Source organism: Rhipicephalus microplus, chromosome 1, assembly GCF_043290135.1.
Source record: "Rhipicephalus microplus isolate Deutch F79 chromosome 1, USDA_Rmic, whole genome shotgun sequence".
Taxonomy (NCBI): Eukaryota; Metazoa; Arthropoda; class Arachnida; order Ixodida; family Ixodidae; genus Rhipicephalus; species Rhipicephalus microplus.
Genome location: NC_134700.1, coordinates 180,763,709 through 180,782,159, shown reverse-complemented (window position 1 = coordinate 180,782,159; position 18,451 = coordinate 180,763,709). Strand labels below are relative to the sequence as shown.

At 45.2% G+C, this 18,451-nt stretch overlaps 1 protein-coding gene across 1 annotated transcript in view; it reads left to right on the top strand.

Moving 5' to 3' along the window:
* LOC119178786 (proline-, glutamic acid- and leucine-rich protein 1) overlaps positions 1–18,451 on the top strand; it is a 77,060-nt gene that overhangs the window by 20,450 nt on the left and 38,159 nt on the right. Inside the window, exons 8-11 of the mRNA XM_075888404.1 lie at positions 3,092–3,227; positions 4,814–4,901; positions 5,538–5,632; positions 12,601–12,696. Of these exons, the coding sequence (XP_075744519.1) occupies positions 3,092–3,227; positions 4,814–4,901; positions 5,538–5,632; positions 12,601–12,696 (415 nt within the window). The remainder of the gene's footprint in view (positions 1–3,091; positions 3,228–4,813; positions 4,902–5,537; positions 5,633–12,600; positions 12,697–18,451) is intronic.

The following is an 18,451-nucleotide window of genomic DNA, read 5'->3' as shown; positions in this document are numbered from 1 at the left end:
AAAAAAGGTGTCTTCAAGTAGCATCTCCCTTTAAGATGATTTTGAAGGGACCACTACCATTTGTTCATTTTTATCAGGAGTTTGGCTTATGAGAAGTGCCCCCTAAAACCATGCTAATAACATGCCAAGTGCGCCCAAATATGTTGCTTGAAAACACTGAATGAAGTATACTTACAATGGGGAGGAAAGGAACAAAAAAAAGCATTCATTTGGCTCAGCTTCATAATAACTATTCTTTCAAGTAGAGTGTTTACACTAATCTAACTACAGTTAAACCTCGTTATAACGAGACGGGCTATAACGAAATAATGGATATAACGAGCAAATCTTAATTCCCCTTGAAAGTCCCCGTACAAACCAATGTATTCGAAACCTCATTATAATGAGGCAAAATTTGCCTGTTATGGGATATAACGAACAAATTTTGTTAGGAAGTAAAATTTTAAGCCGATGTTGCGACAATGCACAACGCGAATTTGAGGCGGCGCGCAACGCGAGAACTGTATTTAGCAGTTCAAAACTCTTGCCACGCGCCCTCCAGCAACGCGCTCAAAGCAGATGGCACGCGCTGTTTCCGGAGGAGAGGTCGCTGCACGTGCGCCGCTTGGCTACCACCGACAGCGGAGCGCTTTACAGCTCCACGAGCGTCTCGTCCTTTTCTTTTGTGTCTTCTTTATATTCTCCCTCCCCCCTTTCTCATGGTGCTGCGGCGCGCTTCCTAATCTTACATACCCCCTTCCCCTTGAGGAACCGGTTCCTAGAGGGCAGCGCAAAAGAGCGCCCCTTCTGTTCCTTCCTCTTCACAGTCGCTTTCTCTGCAAGTGTTGTCGCTCGCCGACGTGAGCCGCGTTGCTTTTGCGTGTGTGTTTCTTCTCTTTTTCGACCGCTTCCGCCTTATCTTTTATCGTGCTGCGCTCGTGATTCCAGCAACATGAATGCGCCAGGCGGGAAGCGAAAGCGCATAACGCTAAATCAGAAGGTGGCTATGATAAGAGCCGTCGAATCGGGGACTAAGAAAGGCAACGTGGCAAGAGACTTTGGCGTATGGACGAGCACACTGTCAACCATCTTGAGCAAGTAGGAGTCCATCATCGACGCTGTTGCACGTGGCGTGAAAGGAAGCGCTAAGAAGATGAGGGCACCTGCCTTTGAAGCGGTTGAAAGGGCCGTTTTTAAATGGTTCTTGGACACGCGGGCCGTGAATCTGCTGCTGAGCGGCGCCTTGCTGCAAAGAAAAGCGAGAGACTTTGCCTGCATCATGGACTATGACAACTTCGTAGCAAGTTCGGGTTGGCTACAACGCTTCAAGGAGCGCCACGACATTGTCGGGAGAGTGGTCTGCGGCGAATCGCAATCTGTCGACGAAGCAGAGGCTACCAAGTGGGCTAAAGAAAACATCGTGCGGCTGCTAGAAAAAATACAGCGCGGAGGATATTTTTAACGCGCACGAAACCGCTCTCTTTTTCAAGATGTTGCCGCACAAGACGTTAGCCCTCAAAGGCGAGCCGTGTCATGGCGGCAAACAAAGTAAGCTGCGGATCACTGCGCTACTTTGTGCAAACATGACCGGCTCTGAGAAGCTGCCAATTTTCGTAATTGGCAAAAGTGCACCCCCTCGCCGCTTTAAGGGGAAGAGGCAGCTCCCAGTCAAGTACGTAGCCAATCGCAAAGCCTGGATGACCAGGGAGATTTTTTCAAAATGGCTTTGCGAATGGGACGAGAAGCTGGCAAAGGCGAACCGCAAGGTGTGCCTTGTTTTAGATAACTGCAGCGCCCACCATGCCGCTGCCGTGCTTCAAAACATTGAGCTGCTGTTCCTTCCTGCCAACTGCACAGCAAAAATACAGCCACTTGACCAAGGCGTGATTATGTCGCTGAAGGCAGGTTACCGCAAGCGTGTGATAAACAAGCTCCTGCTCAACATGAGGATGAAGCGAGACACCGATGTTGACTTGTACGCTGCGGAGGCATTAGACGCGGTGGACGTACTGCACCGCTACTTCGGCCCTCACGAGGGCGGCGAAAATGGCTTGAACATTGCGGCCGCAGCTGAGCGAGCCATCGTTCGCATCAGGAAGATGCATCAACGTCCAATTACGGACTTCTTTGCAGCTAAGTCTGCCTGAAATGCAAGCTGTGTATTTTGAAGTGCATTAAAACAGGTGCATGACTTTTTTTTTTTTATTTGGGAATGCGGTTGTTTTGTTGCATACCAACGTGCGGCGGGATGCTATTTCGCACGCTATTTTTTTGGGGTAAGTACAGTGCATAATATTTGCGGTAAATGCCCACTACGGCTATAACAAAATATTGGTTATAACGAGCAAATAGCGGTGGCCCTCCAATTTCGTTATAACGAGGTTTAACTGTAGTACTGTAAAATCTCGTAATATCTACCCCCATTAATTCAGAATTTCGGTTAATTCGGCCACGGCGTCTGATCCCGTCCAAAATGTACATTGTTCTATGATTGAAAAGTCTCATTAATTTGGACAAATTCGGCTGCGCTTCGGTTAATTCGAACGCTCCACTGTGGCCGAGTTACGACAAGAAAGCAGCAGCGGATTCAACCGGCCGAATCGACGGCGCACCTAAACAGCTTGGGATCGGATTGCGGCCTCCGAGATTCAAAACTTCATTCATGGTTAGTACATCTTGGAGGCACAAAAAAAACAAAAAAAAAAACATGGTGGTTTAAACAACCAAAATGGAAGGCAGTGCATCACTACTATCATCAGCAATGGGCAACCTATGGATGTGCCTTTCCTTTTTTCTTGTGCGTCGAACACATTTGCGTGACGGTTGAGTTGGATTGCTCTTCTCTAGTGTGCTTTAAATTATTTATCTGTACGTGATCAGTGCCATCTGCAGTCGTACTGTTTGCTGTTTTGTATGGACACTGTCGAATGAAGGTAGAGAGCAGCGTACTCGGGGCTTCAGAAGTACGCGTGCGACTGGCGCACGCACTGTCTGCGACTGGCGCACGCACAGCATGGCCGCATAATTTTTTTTACTTTTTACCTGGCCTTGTGTTGATTGCAATGCACCTCTTCCGAGACTCGTTCTTCCTCTTCTGTCTACTGTCTAACAGACAAAGGGCGGCCTCGAACAGACAAGGCAGTTCCCCTGGAGGTTCCCAGCTCACCAGAAGAAAGCCATCAAGCTAGCCTCCTGTGCTGGCGCCGCACTATGAGCCTCATGCGAACCATCAGCCTAATGCTTGTTGGGTAAGTTCACCTTTGCCTAGCCTATTCGCTGCTATGTCCAGCTTACCCTACCAGTGCCACGTAACCCTTTCCTGCATTTCTTCACATGCCAAGGTGTTTACATTTCAACCAGCCGAAGTGTCTGCATATTGATGGGGTGAAATGCAAAAACACGTACATAAATTTTGCTGTAAGAAACCCAAGGTAGTGAAAGATAATCCATCGGGACTGACTATTGCCTCATTATTGTATTGTGGTTTCAGCATGTAAAATCAAGAAACAACGGCACTTCAAATTTTTTTCTGTGTCCTTGAAGTGCATGGAAATCGAAAATGCTATAAAGCAGCACAAGTGCCAATCAACGAAGAACAAGATAAATGAAAGGAACTGACTGGGCTTGTTTTGATTAGCTATAACAAAACGTGATCATCGTAGGGGTAACATTGCCAGTGATGGACGTTCTGCTTCAGTTGCTTCAAACCTGCTCCGAAATGACACTGAGAGAACGAGAATGATGAACTTTTACTGTTTGGCCGACTCGTCCTAAAAAAACTGAAAACAGTCTATGCACTATCATGGGCTACTAGTGTGCAGTATTATTGGTTCTGATCTAGTTTATGAAACAAGAACTGGCTTATTAAGCCATGAGCTCGTTTGGCTGTTTTTATGCTTTTTCAGCTAGACATGGAGGCTAGTGTGGTGAAATGTGAAAATGAGCAGCATTGCTTTTATCTCATGCTGATTATTTACTGCATTTTCTTTGGCAACAGTTATATATGGACTGTGGTTCTTTTAAATTGTGGCATTCAGCTTTACAGGTTTGATTTTATTTTTGCCACAAGTACTAGTATTTTAAGTATAAAGCTCGTTTCACAGTAAATTTTTGACAACCAGCCATCTTTTTAATTGCTTCTTTAAATGCACATTGGTTGTTGTCTGCTAAGTATACTTCATAATAAATATTAATATTTACAAGATGCTGCAGCTATGCTTTGAGCTCCAATTAATGTTTGGTAAATTTTGTATCTGCTCCAAAGACACCAGCAGCTGCTCTAAACTAGCATTCTTTTTTTTTCCTGCTCCAAAGAATGCTAAAAAAAGTAAAAACTCACTTCCATCACTGTATCGTGTACATGCTCAATGCATAAAAAATTTCATGCGTTTGGCAGCCAAAATGGCAGCTGAACTGTCAACGTAAGATTTCTAGATTGAAATTTATGCTATAATTTTTTTAATATTTTCAAACAAAGTAAAAATTTCTGTGTTGCCTTCCCCAATAATCATGATAAATTTACAAGCGCACCGGCAGTAGTAAAGTGGGGAACTGTGCCACTCCTGTACTCGTCAAAGCACGTTGTCACACACTGACTGATAGTAACTTCCTTATTTTTATCGAGCACATCATTAACAGCAGTGCACAACTACAGCCAGAGCAGAATAGCTTACAAGTGTTGTCAAAGTGTCCATATTCGGTATGTCTGTCGCAACCAGTGGCATCAGCAAAGACTTACTCATGCAACTACACCTCTGTTGATGTTGAATTTTGTGTTCTGGTTTGACAGTAGAAAACATCCCTCGTAAGACCAGTGATGTTTTACTCTCCTCAGGTCCAGCATGCACCAGCCGGTGCTTGTTCCATTTGAGGACGTACTCGAGCTTGTGTACAGAGTCCTCGGTGCTCACCTTCCAGTCAAGGTTAGTACTTTTGAACTGGTCAGTGGTCCTAAACCAGAATATTCTGGGCCAGTAAGGGGCACGTGTGCCATTGTGAGTCGTTTTGAGGAATTTATCATAGCACGTGTAGTCTTGTTACTAGACTGTTGAGTCTGTCTACCCATTGCCGGGGCTCGGGGGCCATAATATTGTGCTTTAAATTCAGAGAATGTTAGTTCAGTTGCTAGTAGTGCTAGCATTTCGAATCGGACAAAATGCAAGAACATTTACGTAACTTAATTCAGCTGCACCTAATAGGAGCTCCAGGTGGCTGTAATAGGTCTGATACCGAGCATAACAGCATCACTCATAACCCTCAGGGTGGTTACGGAACTTGGACCACAGAAAAGCACATTACTTGGGACAGCCATGTTGCAAGGGGTGCTCTTTCCTGTCCGCTTGTCATTTCTTCGATGTGGCTAGTGTCCTTACTTTTTTCTAGACATAAACCAACCAGCCCAACAACATGTATTTGGGCAGCAGTGATGTGTATTTCATATATGGTTGTTTTTACTAGCACTATTAACTTCTATGTAACAGTACATTTTAGGGGTAGGGTGGGGATGTAGTTTTCTTCTTATGGCTTTGAGGTACATAGGTGTAACTTGCATTTTGCAGAGCTCTGGTGCCACAGCACAGGCCAATGTTGTTGCGGCCATCTTGCCTTCTATTCAACATGAAGCTGTCCAGCTCCTCAGCCAGCTGATATGCAGGTGAGGAAGCTGTACTAGTGAATAGTACTTGAAGTGCTGCCATCGGAACTGAACTGTTCTCTTTTACATTTGAAAGCTATTCTATGTAAAGTTAGTTTTTCCAACTGCAAAAAAGAAACTGTTTTGCTATGATGTTAAACCTCACATCTCAAATCCTGTCTTGTCCTTATGTCTTTGCAGGTTGGCATTTGGTATGTATTGCAGTGTGCATGATTTCCCTGTACTGGCAGTAGCCAGGAGAGCTCCTTGTGGAACTAAAATGCGGTCCTTCGTATTTATGGAAAAGCTGCTTAAGTGTAAAAGTTCTTTAAAGGGCCACTCACCAGGTTTGACAATTTTGAGCTGACAAGCGCTATGCGTAGACGAGGCGTTCGTGATCACGTCTGCCAAAATTTGCAACGCTACGCGCCGCGGAAACGGGTCAAATTTCAAGATGAAAGCTGCTCGCCCTCCCCTTTAGCTGCACACGCGTAGTGAATGAGGGCACGACGTAAGTGTAGGAATGGCCCTACGTACACAGCACTGCGGTTACGTTGGTCCTCTATGTAGACGACTGCTCTGACGTTGTCAACAGTATACCACGTGACATGGCAAAAATTATTTAACACAACATGCGCAGTTTATGTATTTGTTGCTTTAAGAGATGAATAAAACTTGAAATAAATAATGAGACGCAATAAAAAATTGTGCACGTTTTTCTTACATTTTTTCCCGTGAAATGCTACGAGATGCGGGGCTAATGTGCCAGCGTTTCACATGCGTTCGGGTTCCCGCGGTCAGCGCATTGAGCAGACGACCGCCGTGGAACGCTCCTACGCGTTTGCGCACTCATTGTGTTCATCTACTCTACCGCGTCTAAGCCAGCGTTTCCAAACAATCCCGCAGAAACAGGCAGAAGACCACAAAATAACGCTGGTCAACAAAACAACGCCACTCGCGTGCACGGGGGCTGGGCTTGTTCGGGCACGTCATGCGGACTTCATCTCTTGGTCGGATGCCAGAAAGTTGGGGAAGAAGTTTGGCTTGCGAAGGTTACGTGGAGGATCGGCAAGGGTTTCGAGCTCGTCTCCTCTCACCCTCATTTCGCGCCGCTTCAAAAAGCCTGCTTTCTCTACTCGTAATGAACCGATTCGAAAAATTTTTTATGGCAAAACGTTCCTGATCGAACACCCAACAACTTCCACTGTCTAACTAAAATTCGGTATGGGGCCTGGTGAGTGGCCCTTTAAGGGGGGACACGGGTTTTAAAAGCCGAAAAATCGTCAAAAAGTTGATTTTTTGGAAATGGCAGTTTTGCTATTTCCATCCAATATTCTACCATTTCGCCAAGTTTTATGCAGTTTGAAACGATATCTTAGCCGTAATATCAATTTTAGCACCAGTGCCAGCTAAATATGAGCCAAGAATTTGGTAAATAAAGCGCCTTTTCCGTGACACGCGACGGCCGTCATATTTGTCCGACAGCCGCGAATCATATATCGTTTGAAAGCGCAGCCTCTCGTCTTGATTTTCGCGCCATTTTCGGCTCCGAGCGCGCGTTGGCTGTGAAGATATCCCGATTCAAAAAGAAGTCCCAACACGCGCAGTAATTGGCCAGTTACGGCACGTGACCCGCAGCGGGTCACGCCATTGGCCTGACAGGCATCGTCTGCATCACTCCGCGGCGACTGTGCGCACACCGTACGCGTCAACTGGTTTTCGCACGTGAGCAACGATGTCGACGCCGTCGCCGAAGTTCGCTACGAAGTACAAATTCGGAACAAAAAGGAAGAGGAAGACTCCGTACAACTTCCAGAAATGCGCTGCTGTGCCACCACCAGTTCCTGACCATGCGGAGAACGGCGTGCTTCCCGAGTCGAGCGGCGCCGATGCGGGCGTGTTAGGCCTAGTCCCCCAAAGCGCTCTTGACAACCGCCGCGGGTCTTCGTCGTCGTTTCGGCACGACACTGCAATGTTGCAGCCAGAAGATTTGCGGCGTATAGAGAGTGAAGCTCAAGAAAAACTTAATGTACTTGCTTCAACTCCTGCTACTGCCCGAAAATCTGACTTTTTGGATCGTGATGACGCTGCCACACAAGCTAGCAACGATCTCGCTACAAGTTTTTTCATCGCTAGTTACGACTCGATGAACGCGCTGCTGGCGTCTACCAGTTGCAAGTGTACAATTTGTGGTGGTAACCTCACGGTGCGAAAAGGTGAGCGGGATTTTGGCCTTGCTGTGAAGTTTGTTGCCGAATGTGCGATCTGCGGCGATAATGTGCAGGGATGGAGCTCGCCGCGCGTGAGCGGCAAAGCAAAGCTCAGGCCTTTTGTCATAAACATCCTTGCGGAGCGTGCAATGCAGAGCACCGGAAACGGGCAAACCGCAATGAACGACATTTTTGCGGCGATGAACATTTCGGAGAGAGGAATGCACAATAAAACATGGCAGGGACACTTGAAAACGAAACTCGTCCCCGCGGCAACCGATGGGGCAGAAAAGTTGATGGGGACATGTGCACAATTAGTGCGCGATTTGTACCGTGACCTAAATATAAACAGCCCGGACAACATCGCTATATCGTTCGATGGCACATGGATGACGCGCGGCCACTCGTCTCATATCGGCGTCGGCACCGTAATTGAGCTCTACACAGGATTTGTGCTCGATTATGTAGTGCTCAGCAATTTCTGTGCTGGGTGCGCACGGGCACCAAAAGAAGTTGACCCTGCCTACCAGGCTTGGAAGGAGGCACACGCATGCCAGAAAAACACGGACAAAAAAGCTGGGGAGATGGAGGTGGAAGCGGCACTGATCCTCTTCCAAAGATCGCTGCAGAAGCATAAGCTGCGGTACACGACCTTGTTGTCGGATGGTGACAGCCGCGCTTACCTTGCTCTTCAAGATGCGAAAGTCTATGGATACATACCCGTGGACAAGGAAGATTGTGTTAACCACATTCACAAGAGAATGGGCACAGCACTGCGAAATCTAGTTTCCAAGCAGAAGTCCTCTGGTACAGAGAGTCTCGGTGGGAAAGGAAAGCTGACTGGTGAGCTTATCACCAAGCTCAGCAGCTACTATGGCTGGGCCTTGAAATCGCACAAAGGTGATGTCAAGGCCATGCATAAAGCAGTCATGGCCACATACTACCACATCACCTCAAACGATGTCACTTCTAACCACACTCTCTGTCCAGAGGGCCCAGATTCATGGTGCCGCCAAAACGCAGCAAAGGCCAAAGGTGAGCCTGCTCCAAAACACCGCCACAATCTGCCACCCCATGTATGTGAGGCGCTTCTTCCAGTTTACAGACGTTTGTCTGATGAATCGCTTCTTCGGCGATGCCTAAGAGGGAAGACCCAAAATAACAACGAGTGTCTCCACTCAATTATTTGGGCACTGGCGCCGAAGGAGAAACATGCATCATTGTTTGCTGTGCAAGCTGCTGTGGCAGAGGCTGTAATGAAGTTCAATTCTGGGTATGAAAAAGCTTCTACAGCCATACTTCAAGAACTTCAGCTAAACCCTGGCCAACAGTTGACCAAGCGCATGAGTGAAAAAGATCGCCACCGTGCTGAAGCATGCGCACGCAAGCATGCTTCTGCAGAAAACTTGCAGCGTGTGCTACGAAAACAACACCGAAATGACTCTAAACAGACAGACTATGTTCCTGGAGGGTACTGATGCTAGGCCATTTGTGAACATTGTAAATAGTTTGTGATTTTCTGTATTAAATATGAGCCTATTTTGTTTTTTGACGTTTTCTCAGAATGTCATTTTCGATGTTTTTGAAACTTGCCAAAGCGATATCTTGGTCTTGAGGTCACATAGAGCCACAATTCTTGTGGTGGCATGTAGCTACATATGTCTCCTACACAAATGTAGGAACAGATTTTTCAATCTAGTCTTTCTAAATTTTTATTCTTGGTACTAATTTAATCGCTTGATAGAGATATCTGGAGATTAAACTTCAAATTGCTATAAAATTGGTAATACTTGTAATATTAAAAAAGTAATCCTACATTTGTGTTAATTACACTTCATAGTATCTAGCCATATGTCAATATTAATATTCTGGCCAATAATTGCCTTTCCATTGTTCTGATAAACAATATAGGATTAATTTTAATTATCTCTGCAACTGGCCAACCAATTTCAAAAGCAATTATATTTTTGAAATCAGCTTGAAAAACTCTGTCTGGGTTACAATTTTCATTGAATTTGGTCAAGAAATATAAAAAAAAAATTTAAAACCCTCTTCCCCCCTTAATATTGGTGACATGAATGTAATCACATCAGGGAACAACTACACAAGCACTACATAATTAGAAGGCAAAGCAAACACTCCTGGGTGTAAATATCTTGGGTATTCGTATTACAATGAGTAGTTTGCTACTCAAGTGCATGTTGGTGACTCCAGTGTACCCAGAGTGGTACACTCAAACCTCATTATAAAGAAGTTACACCTTCCACGAAAAGACAAAAATATTCAGAAATTTGTTTTAACTTATAAACTTATATCCATAACAATGTTTCTACGAAGGAACTATTCCCTACTTTGTTATATTCGTTATCGTTATATCAAGGTACGAGTGTTAGTCATTCCGACACCTACATGCTTCGTTCTTACCGTTGATGAAAGGTTAAAGTACAAAAGTTTTTATTTTTTGTGTGCCGTGCAATTCAACTTGTCCCCATTGATTTAAATGTACTTTGAATTTGTAAACCCCCCTACAACAATGCCCCCAGGGGGCACTGTAGGTATAAGTATAAATAAATAAAAGTATAAATAAAAAGTGGGGACATTGGTATTGCCAACTTTGATCTGAGTCCTGAGCCGATTCCCCCTCCTCAAACAAACTAATCAGAAATGGAAAGTACAGTCAAACCTCAATATATCAAAAATAAGTCTATCAAGTTATAGCAAAACCTAATTTGTATATTCGGGCTTCATACTATTTCTCGGTGGTAACGTTTGGGATATTAAGTCAAACTGTGCATTTAGTGAATTTTCCTGGGTAGCATCTTTCTCTTTTTTTTAATAGAAATTGTAAATTAGTTTTTACTGTTTTGTTTATATTGTACTTCCTCCATAATACCTTGAAATCGCATACATTTTTGGTCTTTCCTTTCAAATGGGGAAACTTCGACAGGGCGAATGATGTGAATGTCTCTTTAAAAGTCTGTGTTTGTGACTGTGTGGCATTGGTTGTCAGTGGACACCATTGCAAAGAGCTTTGGAATCACGGGACCATCAAACTCCATGGATGGCACAGAGGATGATTAGCTTGAGCGGCGTGCCAATGAATTGAGCAAATTTGACAGTGGTGAGAGTGCTGATGAGCTGGGCTAATCCAACAGTGGTTAAGGCAAAAATGGCAATGAATGTCCAATTTCTCGGATGCGATAAAGGCTGCAAAGTTGTTTGAAAACAATAACTCTTGTTTTTCTATTGCGCTGAAGAGGTCAGATTGTCACAGCCACATCCGAAATTGTGGAAAATCTTGTACACTTTCCAGACATTTCGGTATTCGGCCAGGCTCCTGAATACATTTGGTATCTGCCGCAAACCCTGATTAAAGGGACACTAAAGGCAACTATTAAGTCGACAGTGATTGTTCAAATATCAGTCCAGAAACCTCGTAGTGCTACTTTCGTGCCAAGGAAGGGCCTATTTTGAAAATTTAATCACGTTTTAGTAGTCCGCATCGGGTTGTCACACTTCAAATTACCCGCCTCAAGAAGCAGACTCACTGGACCGATTCACGTCACTGTTGCCGTGCACAACGTTGCCCGGCTTTACTGCGCTAGCAGCAGCAGGCCGAAAGCAGTGGGAGCCACAGCAGCAACAACGGCCATTGATTAATTTCCCGCCATTGACTGCGAGATTGTAGACGTTTTTTTTTTTTTTTGTTTCAGCTGTGCCCCGCTAGATGGCACCACCTGTCACGTGTAACTACGCAATAATTGAATCTTTGAACCACTCGTGTCATTCCCCATAGTAAGGTCTGGCGGTTCTTTTTTTCATGAGTCAAACAGAAACGAACAAGCAGCAGTTTATTGTGCCTCTTGATGCACGGAAGGCTCTTTATTTAGTGCAGTTGATTGATTACTAGTGATTAATTGTAGGCGGTCCGTCTGATGTCATCGGGATCATTTTGAAAATGTCCTACTGCGGCGCTGGTGTTCTTGTGTGCTTACCTTAATTTCTCAGTTAGTAGGGCACTGTTGTTGATAATAGTGTGGTTTTAGATGTCATACGTTAAGCTTTCACTCTGACGTAAATTGTTATTTGACTTTAGTGTCCCTTTAGCTACATGCCAACTGCCAATGTCAGTTTGTGTCTCATGATGAGCATTGCCCATACTAGCAAAGCACGGAAAAATTACAGCATTCTTGCATGGGGCGTTTGGAAATGACGCGAAACACAGACTGGTGCGAGAGCGGACGACTCGTTCGACTTTTCCTGATATAATGTGTTTGCACAAACAATGCAATACTGTAAAATATCTTTGCCGACATGCATCATTTGCTGTCATATGAAGCTGATTGTTCCTAGTTGTGTGCAGCATGTCGCCTACTAAGCAGACGTCATCACTACAGGGGTGCTTGCTGCTCCATATTCATGTGTTTGATTTTGATATGGGAGTTTTCATTGTTTCCATTCCATTCCTGACCATACATGAGTGCCACGATAGCAGTGAGCTGCTTGCGTTTGTGAAGGCGACGCAAGCAGCTTAGCGACATGCTTAGCCGTTTTGGACTCGGAAGGCAGCATGAACGACGGTGTGGTGTGTTTGAGTTGTTATCTATGACACATTCTTTAGCTTGGTTGTGTATATTGAACTATTTTGTGATCTCCACACTGTCTGACATATTGAGATTCATGTAAGGCAAAATGACATACTTTGAAAACTGGAATATTGTTCAAAGTTTAGAAAGAATGTAGGCTAGTGTAACATGCTTCCTTTTCTGGTTCGTGCAGCTGCAAGCAGTTGCTGATGCCGGAGGCAGTGAACATTGTAGGCCTGATCGAGGAAGTGTGCCTTCGCACCACACAGGATCTTTCAAACGACACACGGTATGTACTACTCGCTGTTCTAGTGCGTTCAATCACAGATATATTAAAGTTGTATATACAGTTAAACCCCTTTATAAGAGACCTGCTCTGGGCAGCAATTCGTGTCTTTTATATTACCGTAATTACTCCAATCTAACGCTCACCTTTTTTCCACTTAAGCAAGTTCATAAATCGCATGCGCATTAGAATCGAGTACGAAAAAAATAAATACGGTCATTCTATTGCCATCGGCATTTCCAAAATGGGCGCCCCCTACATGCGTCGGCATGGCGCGTCGGCCATTTTTGCCTGTGTTTCTCATGTGCGGCACTTCATACGTGTGCTGAGGAGTTCGTCATCTGGTAGTACATTAGCATCGACGGCATGGAAGGGCCGACTCCAAAAACTCGACGAGTGCACCACGATGCCGCTTTTAAGTCATCGCGTGTACCGACACGGACAGAAATCGGGCCGCATCACGGTCGTTCAAAGTTTCCGAAATGTGCGTGCGGGACTGGCGGAAACAAAAGCAGAATATTGTCGACAACAAAGATTCACGTAAAGGCTTCAGTGGACCACAGCAGGGTCGGTTTCCGCAAATTGAAAAGCTGCTCGGCGAGTATGAGATTGAGCAGTGAGCGGCACAGCGGCCCGTGACAACAGAACTGCTCCAAGTGCAGGCTATGCAGTTAGCTTTGGAAATGGGCTAATGCCGAGCCAGTTTAAAGCGAGCAGGTGCTGGCTAACTAACTTTATGAAGAGGAAAGCGGAAGGCGAACGGGCATATGCCAAAAGTTGCCGGAGGAGTACGAAGAAAAGCTTCACAGTTTTCAGAGGTTCGTCCTAAACTTGCGGCACAACAACGGCTACCTGCTTGGGCAAATCGGGAATGCCGATCAGACGGCCCTTTACTTCGACATGCCTGGCACCACAACTGGCGAGAAGAAGGGGGCAAAGCAAGTTTGCATGCTGACATCGGGCCACAGTAAAACTAGAGTGACGGCAATGCTCTGTTGCACGTCAGATAGGCACAAGCTTCCCCCGTACCTCATATTTAAACGGATGACGCTCCCGAAAGGAGTCGTTTTCTTGAGTGGTGTGATCATGCGGGCCAACGAGAAAAATGGGTGCGCGCTGCAATCGATGTCTTACTTTTTTTTTTTTCGTCGTGGAAACCGGGTGTGTGTTGCAATCGAGGGCGCGGTAGAATTGAGTAAATACAGTAGATGTCTCTTACAAGCAGGGTATCTTGTATGCATTTTCCTATCTCCTGTATTTTACTGTAGGCACACTGTTGTCTCTTATATCAATGTCTCTTATAAAGGGGTTTGGCTGTATTGAATTATTGTCTGTAACAGAAAATTGTTACCTCTTTCGTGGTGCTGTACTTCACATGCATTGAAGATATTAAAGATATCACATGCATTATGTATACTTATTTGCCATTACTTCAGTAATTGCACAGTACAGTCACCGACCATTTATTTGGATTCAGAGTCTGAATAATGGAGATTCTAAAAAAAAAAAAAAATCCACCATGAAAAAGAGCACCTTTATTAGCCGAGTGGCCAGGAAAGTCGTCAGTGCACATCTGCACACAATCACGATCACAGATGACCAAGTTTGCCTGTATTTCAGCCAGTGTTTGGCCTCCATTGTATGTCGTCAACTATGCTGTTGCAGCCTGCGCTAAATCTGCATTTTATAACAGTGGTGTTGGTGGGGCCTCATTGGAGTCGCTGTTTACCGGCATGAAATCGAGGACCTGACATACAATCTCATCATTGTCTAACTCGGCAAACTCTCTCAAGCAATATCAGATTGTCAGCGACTGCCTTCAACCTTGCGGCTTTCTTCGCTATCGTCAGTGTCTTGTAGTTTCCGCGTTACTGCGTTGGTAATGATGATGCAAAGGGAACAAGTGGTGTCGGAGCCATTCCAACAGATGAGGCCTCACGCGTGAAACACCAAACAAGAAAGCGAGACACTGATCAGGCCTAGATGCAGAAATAACTGACAACGCAAACTGTCGCATACCATAACAGAACAAGGTCAGGCTAGTTCGTGCTGTAGCGCTCGTCGTTGACTTAAGTTTTTCTTCAGGTATATGCAGTCATTCTCCAACGGCACACTGAGCTGACTCAAAGCATGGCTTGGCTTGCGGTCTGGCCGTTATAGCCATTTAATGTATACAAGGCTGGCTCAAGCCGGAAAACTTTCATAACTCGTAGTAAAATAAAAATTGAGATCGGTAATTGTAATTTGTGCAGATATTTTTACACTGGCACGATATTCAGTCATAGCCAGTGCAACAACCTGTCAGTGTTGGCAGCCTAGCGAAATTATCATAAACATCATGCGGACTGCTGGTCATGACACTGAATGTCACGCTCAGTCAGCCAGCCAGGGTCTGGAAAATTGAACGGTGCGCTGTGGGCCGTCCGAATGTTTAGTCGAGAGTTTACATTATCTCAACTGGACAAGTAGGGGTACCGCGAAGGTGTTCGAATAAAAGAGCATGTCCGAATTTTCAGCGTCCGAACTTACAGTTTGTGTATCATGCCCCTGCAAGTGAATATGGGTGCAATAACTTGTGACGCTATTGGAAATGTTTAATCTTTATGATATAAGTACCTCTGGAGCATGCAAAATACACGTAGGATTCAAAACTAACCAACTTGTTTATAAGATTTACACAAGCCTATCATGAGGGCACTGAACCAGTTTTATAAGCAATCACAGAATGGCCTCAGTATTAGGAATAGAAATTGATCACCACAACAAATGTTTCGAATTCATCAAGAATGAGGGGAGTAACATGAATCTTTTGTATGCATTAAATAAGGGGACCCTAAAGCAAGAGTTCAGCACTATAGCGATATCCTGTTCCTAGTGGATACTTCCAACACGTCATGCACGTAATCTTTTCGTACTTGCTATGCAGCCACTACATGGTCTAGGGGAGGGGGGGGGGGATGCACCCTTTGAAAACCAAAAAAATCGCAAAAAAGTCGATTTTTTTTGAAAACTACATATTTGGGTAGTATGTCTGATAAACTATCTGTTCTGTAAATATCAATGTTTAATTTATTGCGAAAGTACGTCGGATAAATTATATAACATGCCCCGGCGGCCGGCGAGTGGCCAGTGAGCGCTGAAAATACCCCAACTTCGGGCGTTTGCAATTTCCCAACCACGTGGCCTAGCACCGCTACCTTGGTCTTGTTTTGCTCGTGAATTCTTGCTCTTTTTTTTTTTCTTTTTTTCGCCACTTGCAGCAGCAGCAGCAGCAGCAGTGGCCGAGGGGGGAATTGCTCATGATTGGGGGGCTCTCGAAGTTTTGAAGTCTCCCCGGCTCGGATGAGAAGCCGCAATTGGAGGGAGCTCACGCCTCTCAAGCGAGTGGTGCTCACGCAGCTCCTATTGGCTGCTGCGCACGATGATGCATCTGTTCCCCTGGCTTGCCGTCTGCTCCGGCACTGACCAAGCGCTGGTGTTCTCTTGGCGTGCGTTGTGTGTCCCGTTTGCCATCATTCCGCTCGGTTCTCACGCGTGCTCTTCAACCTTTCACCGTCTTTACGAGACGATTTTTCACCGTGTTCACTGAACGCTGATTGTTGTTCTGTCCCTAATGATGGGCAGGGCAAAGTTTGGGGACTCGGCACGCGATCTGTTCAAGAAAGCGTCCGATGAACCCTCGTACACATGGTGAGGCTCGTTCACGTGCCAACCCACGGGTGACAGTCGCATCGATGCTGAGCAGCTTCTCCTTCGTCTTTTCAAGACGACGACTGCAGTGATGCTTATCGCGACGTCGAAATTGCTACACCATCAACACAACGCTCCGCCGTCACAAGTGAGGCCGGTGTTAGTGTTTTATGCTCAAGTGCACCTGGCATGTTGCGCTCGCTAACTGCAGTGATTACGAACTCGAACAGTGCAACCGTGACCTCCCCCCTCCGCGTCGAACAGTGCAACTGCTTGCATTCTCTAACACGTTTTTAGACGTGCGAGGAGTTAGTCGCGGAAGATAGTGAACGTGTTACTGCGCAACCAAAGCTGGGCGCTATGTTGGCAACTGATGCCGCTATGCCGGCAACCAATGGGCCGCCGAGAAAGACCCTTTCCGTGTGAAAAAGGCTCAAGAACAGAACAGCTGCAACACAAGAAGAAAAAGCAGTAAAGCAAGAGAGTCCTAAAGAACATTTCTAGCTACTTTGCAGGGTCATTTTAGACCAAAATATCTGTTCGAAACTTTCAGTCCGTTTTCTCGAATGACGTTTTTGGCCACTGAGGCTGTTTAGTCTGGTGATATCTCTGCAACCGTTCATCTGATTTATATCAGATTTGTTTTATTATGTACCCCAACAAATAGCCCACACATTGACAGAGCCGCTTTTTAATTTTATTGTGTATGTAATATGTGATAAATAATTAAAAATTCATGGATAAGTGCTCAATAACAAACACCAAATCCAGTGCTCTGCAAAACATTTTCAGCAAGGAAATTAAAAAAAAGGGCTCTGTTGTAGTGTAAAGCACCCATCCAGGAATCATCACAGTGAATCTCACGGTGCTAGCACATTTATTAAATTCACTAGAGCCTGACTAAGAAACCTATGTGGACTATCCTGATAAATGGCTGCAACTTGGAAACCAGTGAACCTAAATGCATGAAATTTTGTGGTTATTTAAATAGCCTCATTATTAGCCTGCCCTGAAAATTTCATTTGGTTATCACAACAAACGAAAAAGTTGCCCTACCATGGTAGCCTCCCCCCTTAAGGGAATAGGCGCACTAGCATGTGTGCCTTTTATAGTGGGCGACCGGCTATAAACCATGAAGCCGTCATAATAATCACATGTTCTGACGCCTGCTGGCAATGGGCACTTGTGCCATGCATTATTACTGCAATATTTCATGTTGCATTGTGAGGCTTGAAAGCTACTGTCACTGCATTTCCAAGCAGAGGAAGTTTTTTTCACTGCATATTCACAAGCAGACGCGTGGCCATGTCGTAGAACATCCGCTTGCCACGTAAACAACCAGGTTTCAATCCCCACTCGGACCCAAACGACCCTGATTCAAGCCTCACTCTGACCACAGATTTTTTTATCATTTATTTTGTTTGCATCATTCTGGATTTTTTGGTCAGGCATAAGATGATGATTTTTCGCTCACAACAAACGACGGCGACGCCCGAATTCCTGCGAAACGGGCTCTCTAACACTATCACGTTAAAAAGCTTTCTTCTTTCATCCTGAAAAATACTCCGAAAGCTACGTCAGCACACATTGTGAACTTGAGAGCTTATAACAAAGCAAGATCACTCTCCCGACCGATTATGGTGTGTGCTAATGTTGCTACTGTAATTTTAGCACACTATAGAACATTGTGCTAGCATGTGGCAGCACCTCGTGGTAGGGAGTGCATCTGACCCAAAGGCTGTTGTTGGTTATGTCAGCTATTGGCTAATAGGCAGCGATCTGCTTCGTGATCACATTCAGCTGGCACCCTGCCCACCGAGGAGAGTGAAGAGACGGCACTTAAGAGAAAATGTCAACTTGTGCTCCACTCACAAACGCTGCTTACCACACATAATTGCAAAGTTTTGCTGAATTGTTCACCATAGCATCTACTTTTAGGAGTGAAGCACCTTAGGGTATTAGCTTGTTGCCGGGCATCGTTCATAGTCTGCTGTCATAGTGCTCGGTTTGCTGGAGTGCGACAGGAAAACCAGCTCCTCTCTCCAAGAGACTGTTCGCTTTCTCTCAG